At 34.1% G+C, this 18703-nt stretch overlaps 1 protein-coding gene across 2 annotated transcripts in view; it reads left to right on the forward strand.

The window, feature by feature from the left end:
• MDGA2 (MAM domain containing glycosylphosphatidylinositol anchor 2) overlaps positions 1 to 18703 on the forward strand; it is an 825087-nt gene that overhangs the window by 554824 nt on the left and 251560 nt on the right. For both annotated transcript variants that reach the window (XM_011947064.1, XM_011947065.1), the window contains exon 6: positions 14934 to 15203. In XM_011947064.1, the coding sequence (XP_011802454.1) occupies positions 14934 to 15203 (270 nt within the window). The remainder of the gene's footprint in view (positions 1 to 14933; positions 15204 to 18703) is intronic.

An 18703-nucleotide genomic window follows, 5' to 3' on the forward strand; every position in this document is an offset into this window, starting at 1 on the left:
CATTCATCAGTTGATGCACATTTAGGTTGTGTGCACCTCATGACTATAGTGAAGAGAGCTGCAGTGAATATAGGAATCCTAATATATCTTTGAGATCCTGATTTCATTTGGAAAAACAAGCAGTCCTGGAAGTAGGATTACTGGTTCATATGGTAGACACAGTTTTAATATTTTGAGGAACCTCTATATTGTTTTCCATTGCAGCTGCACCATTTTGCATTGCACAAAGCTTCCAATTTCTTCACATTCTTACTGACACTTATTGTCTTTCTTTAAAAGTAGTAGTTATCCTGACAGATGTGGGTTGGTATCTTATTATGATTTTGATTTGCATTTCCTTAATAATTTGTAACACTGAGCATTTGTTCAAATATTTATCCATTTGTGTGTCTTCTTTGGAGGATGTCTGTTCAAATCTTTATCCCATTTTTGAATCAGGTTATTTGTTTTTTGTTTTTGTTTGTTTTTTGCTATTGAGTTTTGGGATTTCTTTAAATATTTTTAGATTAATCTCAATTGGATATATGGATTGCAATTTTTTTTTCTTCCACTTAATAGGCTGTCTTTTCACTCTCTCTCTCTCTTTTTTTTTTTCTGTGCAGAAGTTTTTTTTTTTTTTTTTGATGTGGTCCCACTTGTTTATTTTTGTTGTTATTGTCTATACTTATTGTGTCATATCTATGAAACAATTCCCAAGATTAATGGAATGAATGTTTTCCCCTGTGTTTTCTTATAATAGTTTTATAATTTCAGGTTTTATATTTAAATCTTTAGTCCATTTTGAGTTGCTTTTGGTGTATGGTGTAAGTTAGGGATCTGATTTAATTTTTTTTTTTTTTTTTTGGCATATGAAAATCCAGTATTTCCAATACCTCCTCACTTTGTCTAGGAGACTGTCTTTTTCTTGTTGTGTTTTCTTGACCCACTTGTCAAACGTATATTTGTGGATTGGTTTCTGGGCCCCCTATTCTGCTCCATTTGTCTATTTGTCTGTCTTTATGCCGGTACTCTACTGTTTTGATTACTATAGCTTTGTAATACAATTTGAAAGCAACTAGTGTGCTACCTCCTGCTTTGCTCTCCTTTCTCAAGATTGATTTGGCTATTTGTGGTTTCTGTGGTTCCATATGAATTTTAGAATTTTTTTTCTATTTCTGTAAAAAATACCATTGGAATAATAAATGAAATTGCATGGAATCTGTAGATCACTTTGGGCAGTATGGACACTTTAACAATATTAAGTCTTCCAATCCATAAAATGGTATGTCTTTTCGAAAATATGTTTATGTCTTGTTTCACCTCCTTCACCAATGTTTTGTAGTTTTTAGTATACAAACCTTTTGCTTCCATAGTTAAGCTTATTCCCAGGTATTTTATTTTTTTTGGTGTTATTGTAAATGTGATTATTCTTCAAATTTTCTTTTTAGACAGTTTGTTGCTAATAGTACAAATAGCACTGGTTTGTGTACATTTGTTTTGTTTCCTGCAATTTTCCTGACGTATCTTTTCATAGAGTTTTTAGGGTTTGCTATAAATAAGATCGTATGTTCTGCCAACCGGGACAGTTTCGCTCCTTCCTTTCCAGTTTTAATGCCTCCTATTCTTTTTTCTTGCTGAATTACTCTGACTGGTACAAACAGTACTGTGTTGAAAAGAAGTGGTGAAAGCAGGCATCCTAAGACCTTATAGGAAAACCTTTTTGATTTTCACACTGAATATGATATTATCTGTGGGAATTACATATAGGATTTTATTAATTTAAGGTAATTTCTTACCGTTCCTAGTTTGTTGAGAATGTTATAATGAAAGGGTGCTGAACTGTTACAAATGCTTTTTCTACATCTCTTAAGATAATCATGTGGTTTTTATCCTTTATTCTATTAATGTAGTGTATCACATTAATTGATTTTCTTATGTTGAATGATACATTTAACAAATGACGCTCTGAATCTTTTTCTTTCTCTTTTTCCCCTTTTTTAATTTAATTAGTCATGTGGAAGGCATATCAATATAAACATAAAAATTAAAAAAAAACTTGATGTATCTGTGCCTGAAAAGCAAATATCTCACACAAACATATAAGACAAAATCTATATATTTCTTGGGTTTCTTAGGGAAGGCTTCAATTTATTGAGGCATCTCTGCCTTCTAGAATTAGACTCCTCATCTGGACATCTTCAATGCACACGTATCCATTAGAAGGTAGAGCAGCAATCCCAGACATGAACTAGTAATGAGTATTTGGTGAGATTTAAGGGACAAGTGACACTGTACTTGTCTGAGTTGTGACCCAACTCAAGCAATGAAGATATGATATTCTTATTATATTTTATAAAATTACTTCTGAAATTAAAAGTAATGGACAATTGTAATGCTTGAATGTGTTAAGTATGAATTTATATGTAATTTGAATGCTTTTTATTTATTTTATCTGCTCTTTAGTCTAGAGTGTATTCAGCAAAATGTTGATCACTTTTGTCCTTTTGTCCACTACTTATATTTTATAGCACACCCTAAAAGCATAAGCAAAAATTATCTTCCATTTTGTAGGCTGTCTCAGAGGATAGGTATTTCTTTTTTTTTTTTTTTTTTTTTTTTTTTTTTGCTGTGCAGAAGCTGTTTAGGTCCCATTTGTCAATTTTCACTTTTGTTGCAATTACTTTTGATGTTTTTGTCATGAAATCTTTGCCCATGCCTATGTTCTGAATGGTATTGCCTAGATTTTCTTCTAGGGTTTTTATAGTTTGGGGTTTTACATATAAGTCTTTAGTCCATCTTGAGTTAATTTTTGTATAAGGTATAAGGAAGGGGTCTAGTTTCAATTTTCTGCATATGGCTAGCCCATTCTCCTAGCACTATATATTAAATAGGGAATCCTTTCCCCATTGCTTGTTTTTGTCAGGTTTGTCGAAGATCAGATGGTTGTAGATGTGCAGTTTTATTTCTGAGAACTCTATTCTGTTCCATTGGTCTGTGTGTCTGTTTTGTACCAGTACCCTGCTGTTTTGATTACTGTAACTTTGTAGTATAGTTTGAAGTTGGTAGTGTGATGCCTCCAGCTTTGTTCTTCTTTTCCTTAGGATTGTCTTGGCTATATGGGCTCTTTTTGGGTTCCATATGAATTTAGTAGTTTTTAAACTAATTCTGTGAAGAATGCCGATGGTAGTTTAATGAGAATAGCATTGAGTATATAAATTACATTGGGCAGGATGACCATTTTCACAATACTGATTCTTCATATCCATGAACATGGAATGTTCTTCCATTTGTTAGTGTCCTCTCTGATTTCCTTGAACAGTGGTTTGTAGTTCTCCTCAAAGAGGTTGTTAACTTCCCTTGTTAGCTGTATTCCTTTGGTATTTTATTCTTTGGTATTTTATTCTCTTTGTAGCAATTGTGAATGGGAGTTCACTCATGATTTGGCTCTCCGCTTATCTACTGTGTCTGTATAGGAATGCTTGTGATTTTTGCACATAGATTTTGTATCCTGAGACTTTGTTGAAGCTGCTTATCAGCTTAAGAACTTTAGGGGTGGCCGGGCGCGGTGGCTCAAGCCTGTAATCCCAGCACTTTGGGAGGCCGAGACGGGTGGATCACGAGGTCAGGAGATCGAGACCATCCTGGCTAACATGGTGAAACCCCGTCTCTACTAAAAAATACAAAAAACTAGCCGGGTGAGTTGGCAGGTGCCTGTAGTCCCAGCTACTCGGGAGGCTGAGGCAGGAGAATGGCATAAACCCGGGAGGCGGAGCTTGCAGTGAGCTAGATCCGGCCACCGCACTCCAGGCTGGGAGACAGAGCGAGACTCTGTCTCAAAAAAAAAAAAAAAAAAAGAAGAAGCTTTAGGGGTGAGACGATGGGGTTTTCTAGATATAGTATCATGTCATCTCCAAAGACATACAATTTGACTTCCTCTCTTTCTATTTGAATACCCTTTATTTCTTTATCTTGCCTGCCTGCCGTGGCCAGAAGTTCCAGTACTATTTTGATTAGGATTGGTGAGAGGTGGCATTCTTGTCTTGTGCTGATTTGCAAGGGGAATGCTTCCAGCTTTTGCCCGTTCCGTATGATATTGGCTGTGAGTTTTTCATAAATGGCTCTTATTATTTTGAGATATGTTGCATCAATATGTAGTTTATTGAGAGTTTTTAACATGAAGGGATGTTGAATTTTATCAAAGGCCTTTTCGGTGTCTATTGAGATAATCAAGTGGTTTTTGTCTTTAGTTCTGTTTATGTGATGAATTCCATTTATTGATTTATGTATGTTGAACCAACCTTGCAAGTTGAAGCTAACTTGATCGTGGTGGATAAGTTTTTTGATGTACTGCTGAATTCAGTTTGCCAGTATTTTATTGAGGATATTCGCATGGATGTTCATCAGAGATATTGGCCTGCAGTTTCCTTTTTTTTGTTGTATCTCTGCCAGGTTTAGGTACTAGGATCATGCTGGCCTCATAAAGTGAGTTAGGGAGGAGTCCCTCGTTTTCAATTGTTTGGAATAGTTTCAGTAAATCCATCTGGTCGTTGGCTTTTTTTATTGTTGTTGTTGTTGGTAGGCTATTTATTACTGCCTCAATTTCAGAACTTGTTATTGGTCTATTCAGGGATTCAGCTTGGAAGGGTGTATGTGTCTAGGAATTTATTAATTTCTTCTAGATTTTTTAGTCTATTTTAATGGAGGTGTTTATAGTGTTCTCTGATGGTTGTTTATATTTCTGTGGGGTCAGTGGATATCCAGAATCTACAAGGAATTTAAGCAAATTTACAAGAGAAAAATATCCCCATTAAAAAGTTAGCAAAGGACATGAACAGACACTTCTCAAAAGATATTTATGCAGCCAACAAACATATGAAAAAAAAGCTCAACATCACTGATACTAGAGAAATGCAAATCAAAACCACAATGAGATACCACCTCATGGCAGTCAGAATGATGATTATTAAAAAGTCAAGAAACAACTGATGCTGGTGAGGCTGTGGAGAATTAGGAATGTTTTTACACTGTTGGTGGGAATGTAAATTAGTTCAACCACTGTGGCAAGACAGTGTTGGCATTCCTCAAAGACGTAGAAACAGAAATATCACTTGACCCAATAATCCCATTACTGGGTATATACCCAAAGGAATATAAATCATTCTGTTATAAAGATATATGCATGCATATGTTCATCGCAGCACTGTTTACAATAGCAAAGACATGGAATCAACCCAAATGCCCATCAGTGATAGGCAGGATAAAGCAAATGTGGTGCATATATACCACGGAATACTATGCAGCCATAAAAAGGAACAAGATGTTCTTTGCTGGGGCATGGATGTAGTTTAAAGCCACTATCTTCAGCAAACTAATGAGGAACAGAAAATCAAACACTGCATGCTCTTGCTTATAAGTGAGAGCTGAACAATAAGGACCCATGGACACAGGGAGGAGAAAAACACACACTACAGCCTGTCTTGAGGCATAGGAGAGGGAGAGCATCATGATAAATAGCTAATGAATGCCAGGCTTAATACCTGGGTGTTGGGTTTATAGGTGCAGAAAACCACCATGGCACACGTTTACCTATGTAACAAAACTGCATGTCCTGCACATGTATCCCAGAACTTAAAATAAAATAAAATATTTTTAAAAAAGCATAAGCAAAAAATTTTCTCATTCTGTCTCTCTTTTTCTCCTCACTCTTTCTCTTCTCTCCCCATTTCAGTCTTTTTCTTTCCTTCCCCCACTTTTTTAAGTGTTGAATAAACTTTGCCATTGTTCTGCATTCCAGGTTCCTCATCTCTGTCCTTTCAACTTAGCCCATTCGTTGTTCATATTATACATCCATGATACAGAGTTAGCCTGAGCAGAGAGTAAGAGCATAAGCTCTGCAGTCAGACAATCTATATCCTTGTCAAGCTCTTCTATGGAAAACTATGAAATTTTTGTATCTCAAAATCTTCATATTATTACCAACATCTAGCTGCTCAAGTGTATTGCCTCTTATCTTTTTTAATCTGGCATTTTTGGATGATAGTTGAAACATATGGAAGCTAGGTTAATATTGTTCTTTGTGACCCCATTTACTATTCTATATTAGATAGTTGTTTCTTTTACCCTTTTCTTGCTGGTGGATTACCAACTGCAACTGTTGCTCTCCATTTTCCTGCCTCAAGAAGTCTTTCCATTTTAAATTTCTCCTCATTACCTCTTAGATTCTGAGAATTTAAATCACTGAGCCAATTAAAAAGTTTTTTTACGTGTGAGACGTGAACACATCCCGAGCAATGGCTTAAGAACCTCTTCCACAGACATTTGAGAACTTAGGCTTTGTAATTATGACTTATGTAGTTCACAAATCCTTTTCAACTTCTATTTTGGAGGGTGAATATTTCTGGAATTCTGACTAGCAAATCAAGTTTGTTTTTACTCTATCCAATTTTTTCATAATATACTAGAGGACATCAATGTTATCCCTTCTTTCTGTTAGAGAGGCAGCACTAATTCTCCTCCTGGCCAAAATATCATCAAATATTCAATCAAACTTGGAAATTATGAACTCTGTTTATTTTGCATTAGAGTTTACAGCCCTTTACATTCATCTTAAGCCAGGCTCCCTAGAATAGAATCCTGGCTTCACCTTTCACTAGCTGTGTGACTTAGGGATTATCAAAAGTGTTTCTAAATGGTTTCTCAAGTTTGGTAAAAAGTAAAATAAAGTAATAATAGTACCTACCTCCTATAATTAAGTGAATTAATATATGCAAAGCTCTTGGAGAATGTCTAGGATATTTTAAGGGCTGTAATTGTCTCCATCTAATTACAGACTCCACAAGGGCAGGATTTTGGCCTGTTTTTTTTTTCTAACATCCTCAATGCCTGGTATGCAATTGGTACTTAATAAATATATGTTGAATTAACATTTTTTCTTAAAATAGAACATATGTACATCTCTAAATTGACAATGAGTTTATTTGGTAGTAATCGTTGGCCTATCTAGTTAAGCTCCTGATGTGATTTTTAATCTTTGCCATATCATGGAACCACCGTAGACATGTGAGTAGCCAAACATATATATATCATAGATATAGAGGCTATGTGCCCAGGTGTTTTCCTAATCATGATAAAAACTTGCTCTAAGCAATTCTTTAGAAATTATTTAACAGGATTTTCTTATTTTTTAGAAGAGCAAACAGAGGCCCAGCAGAGTTAAATTTATTCAACATTATTCTTTAAGATTGGCTATAAATAAATGTTAGTCAAAATTTCTATAAAATAAAATTACAGAGTCATAAAGGTGCTCAAAATATTACACTGTGATAAAGTGTCCCCAGAATGGATTATGAGAAAGAAAACTAATCTTTTTCAGACAAAATCTTTTTCCCAATAGGAGAGTACCTTTCCATATGGTACAAAATGCAAAAGTAAAAACTATAGCTATGAGATCAACACCAGATGGTCTTAGAGGTGATGTCTTTATCTCTTCTGCTGTTGCTATTTCACACTCAGAAAAGAGCTTTAAATCTTGACTAATTTGCTAAATCCCTATTAAAATATGTACATACTAGCCCTCTTGTGAAAAAGGCCATGTAGCCTTTATTTTGGTTTCAGAGTCGGCATTTGGCTGAGTTACATGGTTTATTAAAAATAATGTTCGATGGTATAACTGAACAAATAAGTACAAAGGAGTGCAAACAATATGCTGTATTTATTTTTTTTGTGAGTGGTGCATTACATTTTGATAGATAAATGCTTTGTCATCTCCTTGTTAGTAATTTAAACGTAGGTAAGTTTAAGTGGGTAGAACAGTGAAAGAATTTGCAAGTTGTCATAACTAGAATTTGTCAATAAATGGCTCATGAAATTCTTATCATCTGTCACATTATTTCACAATTAGTAGGGTTTTTTTGATTATTTTATTTTATTTAGTTTTTGAAACAAAGTCTCGCTGTCTCCCTAGGCTCGAGTGCAGTGGCCCAATCTCAGTTCATTGCAGCCTCCATCTCCCAGGTCCTAACAATTCTTGTGCCTCAGCCTCCCAACTAGCTGGGACTACAGGTCTGTGCCACCACACCTGTCTAATCTTTGTATTTTTAGTAGAGGCATATTTTTGCCATGTTGGCCAGGATGGTCTTGAACTCCTGACCTCAAGTATTACTCCCGCCTCAGCCTCCCAAAGTATGGGATTACAAGTGTGAGTCATCATGCCTGGCCTTTTGATCATTTTAAATTAAGTTTGATGAATATTCAGAGCTTAGGGGAGTTTCGGTTTACTAATTTTTAAATTCAACTTTCTTTTATTCAGTAAAACTTTATTGAGCACCTATTCTTTGTCAGATTTTCTTCTGGGTGCTGGTGGTACAAAGATGAAAAACACTACCCTTTTTACTCTGATGTCCTATTCCTAAATATCTCACAGTGAAAGCATAGGGGCAAGTGTTCTAATGAAGGGGGTATCATAAACAACTATTCTCACACAAAGAAAGCAACTCAGTTGGTCTGGACAAAAGCTGGAAATTTTAGGGAAGAATTGTTATTGTTATTTGAGCATGATAAATTTCCTGATGACTGGTTTAATGAGTGGACAAGCACTGGAAGAAAATTCCAGGCAGAAGAAATAGAAAATTCATTCTTTGCTGATCTTGTGATGAAAGTGTCTTTACAATCTAGTACTGTGCTTAAAATTCTGGTGTTTTCCATTAATAATAAGAAAATTTTATGGAAAACAAATACTAAAGTTGGAAATGCTTAGCTTGGATTTTTCTCTCTATGAGAGATGACCCTCTGGGATTCTGCAGCAAATGAATACTCAGCTTCCTGTCAACTTGAATGAGACCAAGTTTGCCAGGGCCTCATCTGTTGGAAAGAACGGTAAAGGACTGTTGATCAAGGGAAGGAGATATGTGCAGTGCTAACTTTTTTCTTCACCATACCTTGTCAATGTTTATAAAGACCTTTCAAGCTGCTAGGTATTAGTACCCCAACTATTGGTATAGCTTATACACCGGGATCATCTTTTTTGCTTCATTGACTTTTGCTCACCTTAGAACATTTCTCTAGCTTTTCTACTTGTATTGTTCAGTGATTAGATTCCAGCGTAAGTGTCACTCACTGTACTTCCTAAAGTCTTAGTTTACTGAAGAATGTACCTTTTGGCAGTTTTCTTTGCTCACTGTGCTCTGATGACATAAACGTCCCACTCAAGCATGATAAATGCATATGACTTTAGAGAACAGGCAGGTGAAATAAACATACAAAGTCAGTTAAGACAAGGAGAGTCATGCGGAGTGTGCTGTTTCTCTTCTTGTTAAGTTGTAAGCGTCTGACTGCAGGGATTCTTTGACTCTTTTGTTCGCTGATACCTCACAGCTTACTATCACAGGGCCGGACACATAGTAGATGCTGTAGAAATACTTCTGAATGAATGGATAGGGAACGTATTGTACTAGGGAGAACAAGCAATGCCTAAAGGCATTCATTCACTCATGATAACAACAACCATAGATACTGTGCCAGGCAAACAAAATCCATCTAGGGGATCTCTCATTTAGGACCCATGGTCATATGAATCACATCTCTTCCTAAAAGTTCTACAATTTTCAAAAAAGAAACAGTTACTCTGCCTTCGCAATCATTTCCATAAATGTCTGTCCTGTGAATATTAAAGTAATGAGAAATGCATGTTGGCTTCAATATTTGTAGCAAAAGTTTACTCCTACATTAAAAACTGTCTATGAATACAATTTCAAATATTGTTATTTCCTAGAGCATCATTTTAAATAGAATTTCCCAGCATGATACCAATCTTGGGCTTAATGAGAATCAATCAATATGTGAATGATAGTATTTGAATAATAACTCCACAGAAATGGGTAGATTATTTTGAGTTTTCATATCAACTTCTAATATATTATCTCATCTTTATTTTGTGAAATATTCACTGCTACTTCTATTCAATGAAATACATGTTGAAAATGAATTTCAATGAAATATATGAAAATACAGTGATATCTTCATCGCAGAGAAATGACTAGCTCTTCCAAGAGAAATATTTTTCTGTTCCTTGAATCTGTAAGCACAGTTTAAGCATGTTTCTCTACATACAAGCTGGATTTAATTTGTTTAGCATCTGTGTATGTTCTATGATTTAAATAATGTAGAGTCACGGAACAGAAGCAAAAAGTTAATTGTGTATTTTTACCTCGTCTCTCTTAAATTCATACTGTGCTCTCATTATTTCATTTTTCACCTATGTCTTGATTGATAAGGGTGCTTTCACTTACCATCTACCCCTTCCTTGTTCTTTCTTTACCCTTTACACATTGTCTGCATGTAGCCACTCGTTGATCACTGGATTTACATGGAAACAAAGTCAGAGCAGACACTGTGGGTGTCTTGCCTTTCCTCCTGTCCTGACCTGGAGGTTACTGCAGTTTCTTTGGACAGGTTGCGTATTTATTATTCTATCCAGCAACTTTCATTGAATGCAGGAATGTGTTTAGCCAGAGCATGAGATGGGAAAGTTAAGGCCCAATTAATGAGGAGCAAGAGTTGACGGATAAACACCTGAGTCAGGCTCCGTGTTCTTTAGATAGAGAGCTTTGAGGTGCCCTCCACTTGGTCTCTCAGAGGGTTCCTAGCAGCAGGGAGCCAAGTTTCCCACAGTGATAACCTGCTCATTAGTGCCCCTTTACTGGCTTTTCTTCCTTCTTTGGTTTGCCCTTTTCTGCTTCTTCAACGTTTCCTGTGATCCCAGCCCAAATGAACTGCTGTGCCAGGACCTGCTTTTAAGGGGATTCAAACTAAGCAGATATTTCCTACCTGAGCATTTTAAAATTGGAGTTTTTTCTGTTTTTTTAAAATTATTATTTATTTGTGTGTGTGTGTGCGCGCGCGTGTTTCTCCTTCCTCACAATGTTCTCTGTGAATTAGTTTACTCTATAATACTTAGATTATTTCCGTTAAAAAAAAAAACAGTCTTGAACTTAAGTTAGAATATCTCTAATTCAAGGCAACTGGCAGGTTTAAACAGTTGTTAACTGCTTTGTAATTTGCTCAGAGTCTGTATGGAAAGCTGGGTTCCTTTTTCATAAGTAAATGCTCCAGATCTACAGAGAGTCAAAGTCTGTAAGAGTGTAAAGATGATTAACACTGTATCCTGCTTTCGGATTTTAAAAAAGATGCTTGTCTTCATATTTACCTATTATGTTAGGTAGCGACAAAAACAAAGCACCTAAGAAGTCAATGACTTCTGCTAAACTAGTATTTTCTTTCTACATAATGTATTCTTAGTTAACTCCCAAATTAAATATTTGCATCACACACCCAGAATACGTCATGAGAAACTGAATCACTACAATTTTTAGTGGGCATGAACCCCAGTATACAAACTTGGGTTTGAAAAATATGTATCTGTCTCTACTATTTCATAATTCAATATTATTTTTTCTTTCAACTCCCTATTCTGCCATAACCTCAGAAAACTTTATCAATTTGGAATTCCCACTTAATTTAAATTCTAGGAGATGCTGTTGTACCAAGGCCTGGAGCATGAGATCTGAATCCTTTGACAGGCATATATTTCCTGAGACTTCTCTCCTTCCTATTGTTTTGGCACTTTTTAGTGCTAGCTTGTCTCTCTGCTCCCTCCATTCCACCACTGTGGACTGGGAGCTGTTTCCCTGGAACATGGGAGTCTTTTCCATGAGATGACTATGTCCTTGTCTACATAGACAGCCACACTCAGCTCAAATAGGAAGGGACAAACTGATCTACTATGATCTTGAATATCCAAATGTTTGGGATTTGGTGTGGGGGTCAAGAGACCAGTTATTCCTCTCTTGGACCCACTGAAATGTCTGTTGTTCAGTCCAAGAAAACTTTGTTTGCCAGGAGAAGAGGTGCTTATGGGGACATAGGAAGAGTTCCTTTTTCTCAAAGGTATTTTCTAAAATAGACTTTCTATGTTGCCGTTACTGAAATTCTATTAAGATGTTATGATTTGGAAAATAGAAACCACAGACTTTTTGCTACCCTTTCCCTTCCTTTCTTTCACTTTCTTTCTCTCTTCTCTTATTTTTCTTGTCATTCAACTTCGCCATGCCTCTCCAGGACCAATTCTTTCTTTCTATCTATCTATCTATCTATCTATCTATCTATCTATCTATCACTTTGTGCATCCTTTGTACCAGCTATTATTGAAAGGGCTTTAGATTAAGCATATTAAATTATCTAAATGCTGCAAGATAGTTACAATTATTTTCCCCATTTCAACAATGGAAAATTGAGACCCTCAACTGAAGACAAAGAACTTACTCGAGTTCACATAGGTATTAAATGGCAGAGTCAAGTTCACACAGGTATTAAATGGCAGAGTCAAGACTTGAACCCAGGTACCTTGCTCTGGAATTTGTACACTTACCACTTAGCTATCACATTATATAATACTTCAGAGAATGCAATCATGACACTTTTCATCTGGCTGAAGAGTCATAGTGGTAGCCTGGCTAATATACAAGGTATTATGAAGAAAAAATTGACAGGGACAGCTATGGAAACCTATAAAAAGAGAATGACTAACCTAGAATGTTTTACATTACTCTTTGTATACCCCCAAATTAGCAAATGATTCATCCAATATAAGATATTTTCCTTAAAATATTTTAATAGACAAAAATATGTTTATGTTTTTCCTATATCAGTTTTTACTCAAGGACGTGATTTACACTGAAGCTTGATAAATCCTAATGTCTCTGGTTCTTAAGCAAAGCCTTACAGTTTTAAAAAGCTGATATTTATGAAATAAAAAGTAAAATACTAGAACAAAATGACAATGATTTCAACTTTTCTTTTTTTGAAATTTAAAGCTAGCAAATTTTGGTATTAAAATATATATAAATGTTTTTAAAGTCTTGAAATTGTTATCTGTTTTGTGGTCTACCTGGGCTATTTTTAGTTTCAGGTATAATCAGATAAAATAAGTGCCACCATCAATAAAAGTAACTTGAGCAATACTATGGTTTCAAGTCAAATTTGGAAGAAAACATTTTTAATAATGTTGTGAAGGTAGTTCTAAAATGTATTATAGTTAGAATAGTGATCTGTTATATATGCATGATTTTTGAACTTTGAAATTATCTTAAGCTTTTGTTCGTTAAATAATATCTAATAGAAAACAACTCATCCTATACAAATCAATTTCAGGGGCAAATATTCCTTGACTGAATGTCACCATTGTGTGTGTCCATAGTCCAAATATAAGCTGTTTATGGCCTTTAGGCCTTGGGTCTTTTAATTAGACTAAAATGCGATATAAAAGAAATAAATTTTTGTTAATATGATATAAATGTTGAGATCGCTATAGTTATATTTTAATCAAATAATTTTATATGATTATGCTATTTACTTTAAGTCAGACTATAGAGATTTTCTTTACCTCTTCATGATGATACGTTAATAATTAAGTATAATGTCTTATTTCAGAATATTTAATTAGTAATGTCCTCCATCAATTTAACGTTAAATAACTCTTTGAGATTTTTTTCACCAAAATATGGCAACTTTTGCATACTTTTTCATGATGTGCCTTTCCCAACAGATTTTCAATCATAAATATTTATAATTTCATATTAACTCTTCAGAAGGGCTAATAGTATGACATTTTTAAAATTTCCATATTATTTAAAGTGATGTTAGAAGAGTCAACATGAAATTGATGTTTAAAAGGGTCATACAGGCACTTAATGCCTTTCCCATAGAACTATAATGTGGAATTATTTTCTTGCCTCTTCTGGCTTTTTTTTTTTTTTTTTCCAAACAAGGCAGACAATTTTGAACTTCACTTCACAAGTAGTCTAACTTTTATTCTGAGTAAAACACTCAACTCTAAGCTGAAGTTAATATATTTTATCACACAGTACAATTGAACAGTTTAAATATTTCTAATATAGATTGATTTCATACAACACAGCTCTAACATTGACAAAATATTTCTGAATGTGTGATTTGAAATGTAATTATAATGTATTTCCCCTGTTTTTATTTAGGGATGCATTATTTAGGCTAGCACGGCAGTGTAAGCAGAAAAAAAAAGTGCTATATGTGAATGAAGTTTTTGTACAGTTTCTATTTGGAGTGTTTGATGAAAAGGCTGCACACAGCTTTTTCTATTGAATGAATGTTTATCTTTTTATTTTTTAACCTAAAAGATTGCAAAAGACTTGTTTTTAGTAAGGGATTATTATAACCCAAACAGTAGTGGCAAGCATGGTTTAGTGGCTGTTTGAGCTCTCAAATGTTTGTTTATAAGTTTTAAAGCAGTGTTTATAGGAGCTCACTGCCTAGACCTTTGTAAGTTGAAGAGGTTAGAGATGAAGTATGGACACTGCATTAGAATTAGATGATTTTATGTTTTCTTTTGAGAACAAAAATCAGGCTCACTGAATGGTAAAAGCCTGGGTGATCCATGACTTTATCTGTCACTTGGTTGTATTCAGATTGCAAAAAATTATCATTTCATCTCAGAATGATCCAAAAAATAAATGATTAACCATCTTCACCATGAAAATACAAGGACTGTATATCTGCAGTATCTGTACTGGGAATGATAAAAACAGAAGATGATTGTCAGCATTAAAAAAGAAAGGGATATTTTGTTTTAAAACTTTAATCATGCTTATTATTCCAATTTCAGAACAATAATCCAGGAAACATAAATTTTATTTCCCCTTTCTATGTGTTAAGATTCTTAATACAGTTCTACATGTTTATACCATTTAATTAAAATATGAAACCATTAAATCTTGTTTAAATTTGAGTAATACAGTATGATTTTGGCAACAGAGGACTATATTTCATTTTAATTTCTTGAATGAACCAATATAATGCATGCTGCTGAATTCTAGTTGTAGCATATCTAAATAGGTGCATGTTCTTTTGTTTATGTCTTTTAGCATCACCGTCAATTAAACTCTTGGTGGATGATCCTATAGTTGTAAATCCTGGAGAGGCCATAACATTAGTATGTGTTACAACAGGAGGAGAGCCTGCACCTTCTCTCACCTGGGTCAGGTCCTTTGGGACTCTGCCTGAAAAGACTGTTTTGAATGGAGGAACTTTGACCATACCTGCTATCACCTCAGATGATGCTGGTACTTACAGCTGCATTGCCAATAATAATGTGGGAAACCCTGCAAAAAAGTCCACCAACATCATTGTGAGAGGTAAGTTTGCTGAGAGGATGTTACAACATAGATTCCTAGGTTAGGCTCTCAAAAAGCAAATAATGCTTGATACAAAATTACCTCTTCAAATATTGCATATATCTTTAAAATACAGAGAAAATCATGTATAAATCATAATGGTGGGTAATTATAAGTGGAACTTAAACAGGTTAAAGATTAGTAACAGTGCTTTATATTTTCATTGAATAGCTTTCATAACATATTCTTAGTGATACCATCAAATGCTTTTTATAATATGTTGTTAGTTAAAAAAATTGAAAGAAAAAATGTGGCATACAGCTTAAAACATTCACTGTGTAAAATATATGGATTGTAACATAGTTTAGGAATTCAGTAAATTTATCAATTTAATAAACTTGTATTCAGCCCCTATTACAATCATGGTTTTAAATTGTGAGGTTATATAGAGATCTATCAAACATTATTACCCTGTACTCAGGATTTCACTGTCAGATGGTGAAAATAATATTTATCAATAGTCATATGATAAGGTGTTTGAAAAGAACAAAGACAAGATATAGAAATTAAACAAATGTATAGCTACTTCTGGCTGAGGTTATTAGGGAATATCTAATGACATTTGTACTAGGTCTTATAAGTTGAGTAGTGTTTTGACAGATTGAAATTGAGAAAAGACAGAAAATTCAGAGATAGAACATGCAATGCTTGTTTGAGGAACTGAAGCAAAATGTAAGTCAGTAAGTCAAAGTAGCAATGCTGTTCTAATGTGGCCATTACCAGCTAGTATGCTGGCACCACACAGGCATGTTTTCCCTCCGTTTTGGAAGATGGAAAGAAGTTCTGAGGCAGATGTACAAAGAGACCATATGCTTCTTCATGTCTCACTTCACCTGGTATGGTCTTGGGTTGGAAGTGGAGGGTGGACATGATGCCTCTGAAGTTAAAATAGACATCCATATGCTGAAGATGACCTTTTGAACATGCAAATGAAAATTACTTATGATGGAAGCAAAACATCAAGTGTATAGCGATAAACATTTGTGATTTTGTGAATATAGATTGTGGTGGTTTTAGTTATCTGTTATGCAAATTATTAGAAATATGCTATTTGACAAAAGTATACTCTATTCAAAACATTTCAAGGTACAGTGTAAATCAAAACACTGTGAATAGCATACCATCTGCCACAAAGTTGTATACCATACAATATTTAGTAATTATAACATGTACAATTATTTTATATATCAATACAAAATAAAACATACTGCCAGTTAAACTACCATAATGTCTTATGAGATAGAAGATTATTGAAAAAGCTCTTCTAAATTTGTTTATACTTAGATTTTCTTTTAAAACATGTCATTTATTAGCCTACATAAAAAGGCCAATAAAAGCAAAATAAATTGATTAAATTATTCATAACACTTCACACTCAGAACTCGACTTCTAAATTAGTTTTTATTACAAGGTCATTGATGATGATGCTTTGCTATGGGATATTGTTCTTGTGTCATTAAGAGCATTAATAATTACAAATTATAGAGAAATACTGTCTCTGAGATTTTCTTTTAAGTCAGGTCATGATTATTAATAGTAACCATGACAGACTATTGAATGTAAGAGGCATTCTGATTGCAAAATTGTTAAAATATAAAAATAAAGATGGATTTTAGAATCAATGAAATATGTGCTCTTTGTTTCAATTGTTTAACGAACTTCCACTGCACAACTACCATATGCTAAGGACGCAGCAAATGTAAGGAATGCATGAGTGTCACTGCAAAGATCAGTAAACGTCTGCCCTCAAAGGAGTTTACAGTCCTTTATTGAATATAGAAATACAAAGGAATTGTATATGGAAATATATAGAAAACAAATAATTCACAATGGAAGTATCCAACTTTTATTTTTAAAAATATTAGTATTGAGAAATGGGGCTCATTTTAAGCCTTGTGTCAGGGAGCAACCAGATTCTGTTCTCTCTCTACCCCATTTTTTTTTAAAGAAATAGATAAATTGTATTTTCATCGGTGTTTGTTTTATTTCTATTTTTTGTTTGTTTGCTTTAAAATACTTGTTTTTCTAAGTAGGCATAAAATAATCTACCAAATCTTGCTGTAATTATGAAAGTATTGAAGTATGATGATTAAAGCATTGAAGTATTGAAGTATAATGATGAAAGTGTAATATCAAAGTACTACAACATCTATCCTTAAGTGCCATGGATATAATGCAGAATCTTTTATTCCATTATTTTATCAAGGACAGTAACTTGTTAGAGAAAAATGATGAATAGAATTTAATTTTTCATGATGGGATCATTTGCAACTATATTGAACACACATACAACTGGCAAAATGTCCTGCATAAAATATCTGTGTGGCTTATACACCCTTGATAAGGGACTAACCCAGTGAACAGCAAATATGTGTCTAGAGAATGATTTTCTCCTCTCTACCCCACCTAACAGGTTTCACCTATATCCTTACAAAAGAAAGTTTCCAACTTTGACATGAAAAACCTGAAATCAACAAGGCCTTAAAAATGTATTTCTTCAATCTTATGATTTCTTTTTATGCCTTTAATTTGTCTGGTGTGTACATTTGCATAATTGTATTATATTGCCAGTGGGACTTCTCAGCAGTGGCATTCACATAATTCATAAAATCAAGTTTGTATATAATCTTACTGAATATAGAAGTAGCCTTGGTTTTAAAGGATCCTAGATTAAACTCTGGGGAGAAAAACCACTACAATAATATGAGGCATCTGATTTCTGGTCCACAGAAGTCAAGAAATTCAGTTAAGGAAAACAGTTTTCTTTTTATTACACAAAGAAATTATTTTCAAGCCTTCTGAATGAATAGACCTCTGTGAGTCTTAGATTAACTGTGTCATGGATACACTAGATATAGAAACCTAGGTTTATCTCCTCTCATTCTTCTCTGTAATTAAATCAGGATCTATGGACCAGGTTTCTGAGTAAGCACAAAGATATTTTGTGCATGGAATTCCCATCCTCATTTAAGAAGGTCCATGCACAGAATAAGAGTGTAGAGTGCTGATACAAATAAAATTGAAGAAACATTTCTGAATTCTTTATTTTACTTTTATAAAAATAGAGAACCGTGTAAAGTAAATAATGGAGATAACACTGTATGTAGATAAGAAGTAAAAAACTGAATACAAATCTCATATGGTTTACTACTTTGGGAGAATATTTATTAATGTAGCACCAATGCCTTTTCTTATCTTTTTTTTTTTTTTTTAATTGCAGTGACTGAGCTACATTTCTCCTAAGTTAGGAGAGAAGCAGTTGCCTAATACACCTAAAAGGAATGTTACATTGATTTCCTATCCACATGTTCCATGCCCTGAGCTCAATGCTTTCCAAACTTCTGTTAGCTATGACACTTCCATGTAAAGGTCTCTGTTTTCATGCTTCATTCTATTTAGAAATGCCTACATTTCTCTTCTGTCATGAATTAAACCACTATGTTGAACATGTATGATTCAAA

Source organism: Colobus angolensis, unplaced genomic scaffold, assembly GCF_000951035.1.
Source record: "Colobus angolensis palliatus isolate OR3802 unplaced genomic scaffold, Cang.pa_1.0 Scaffold258, whole genome shotgun sequence".
Taxonomy (NCBI): Eukaryota; Metazoa; Chordata; class Mammalia; order Primates; family Cercopithecidae; genus Colobus; species Colobus angolensis.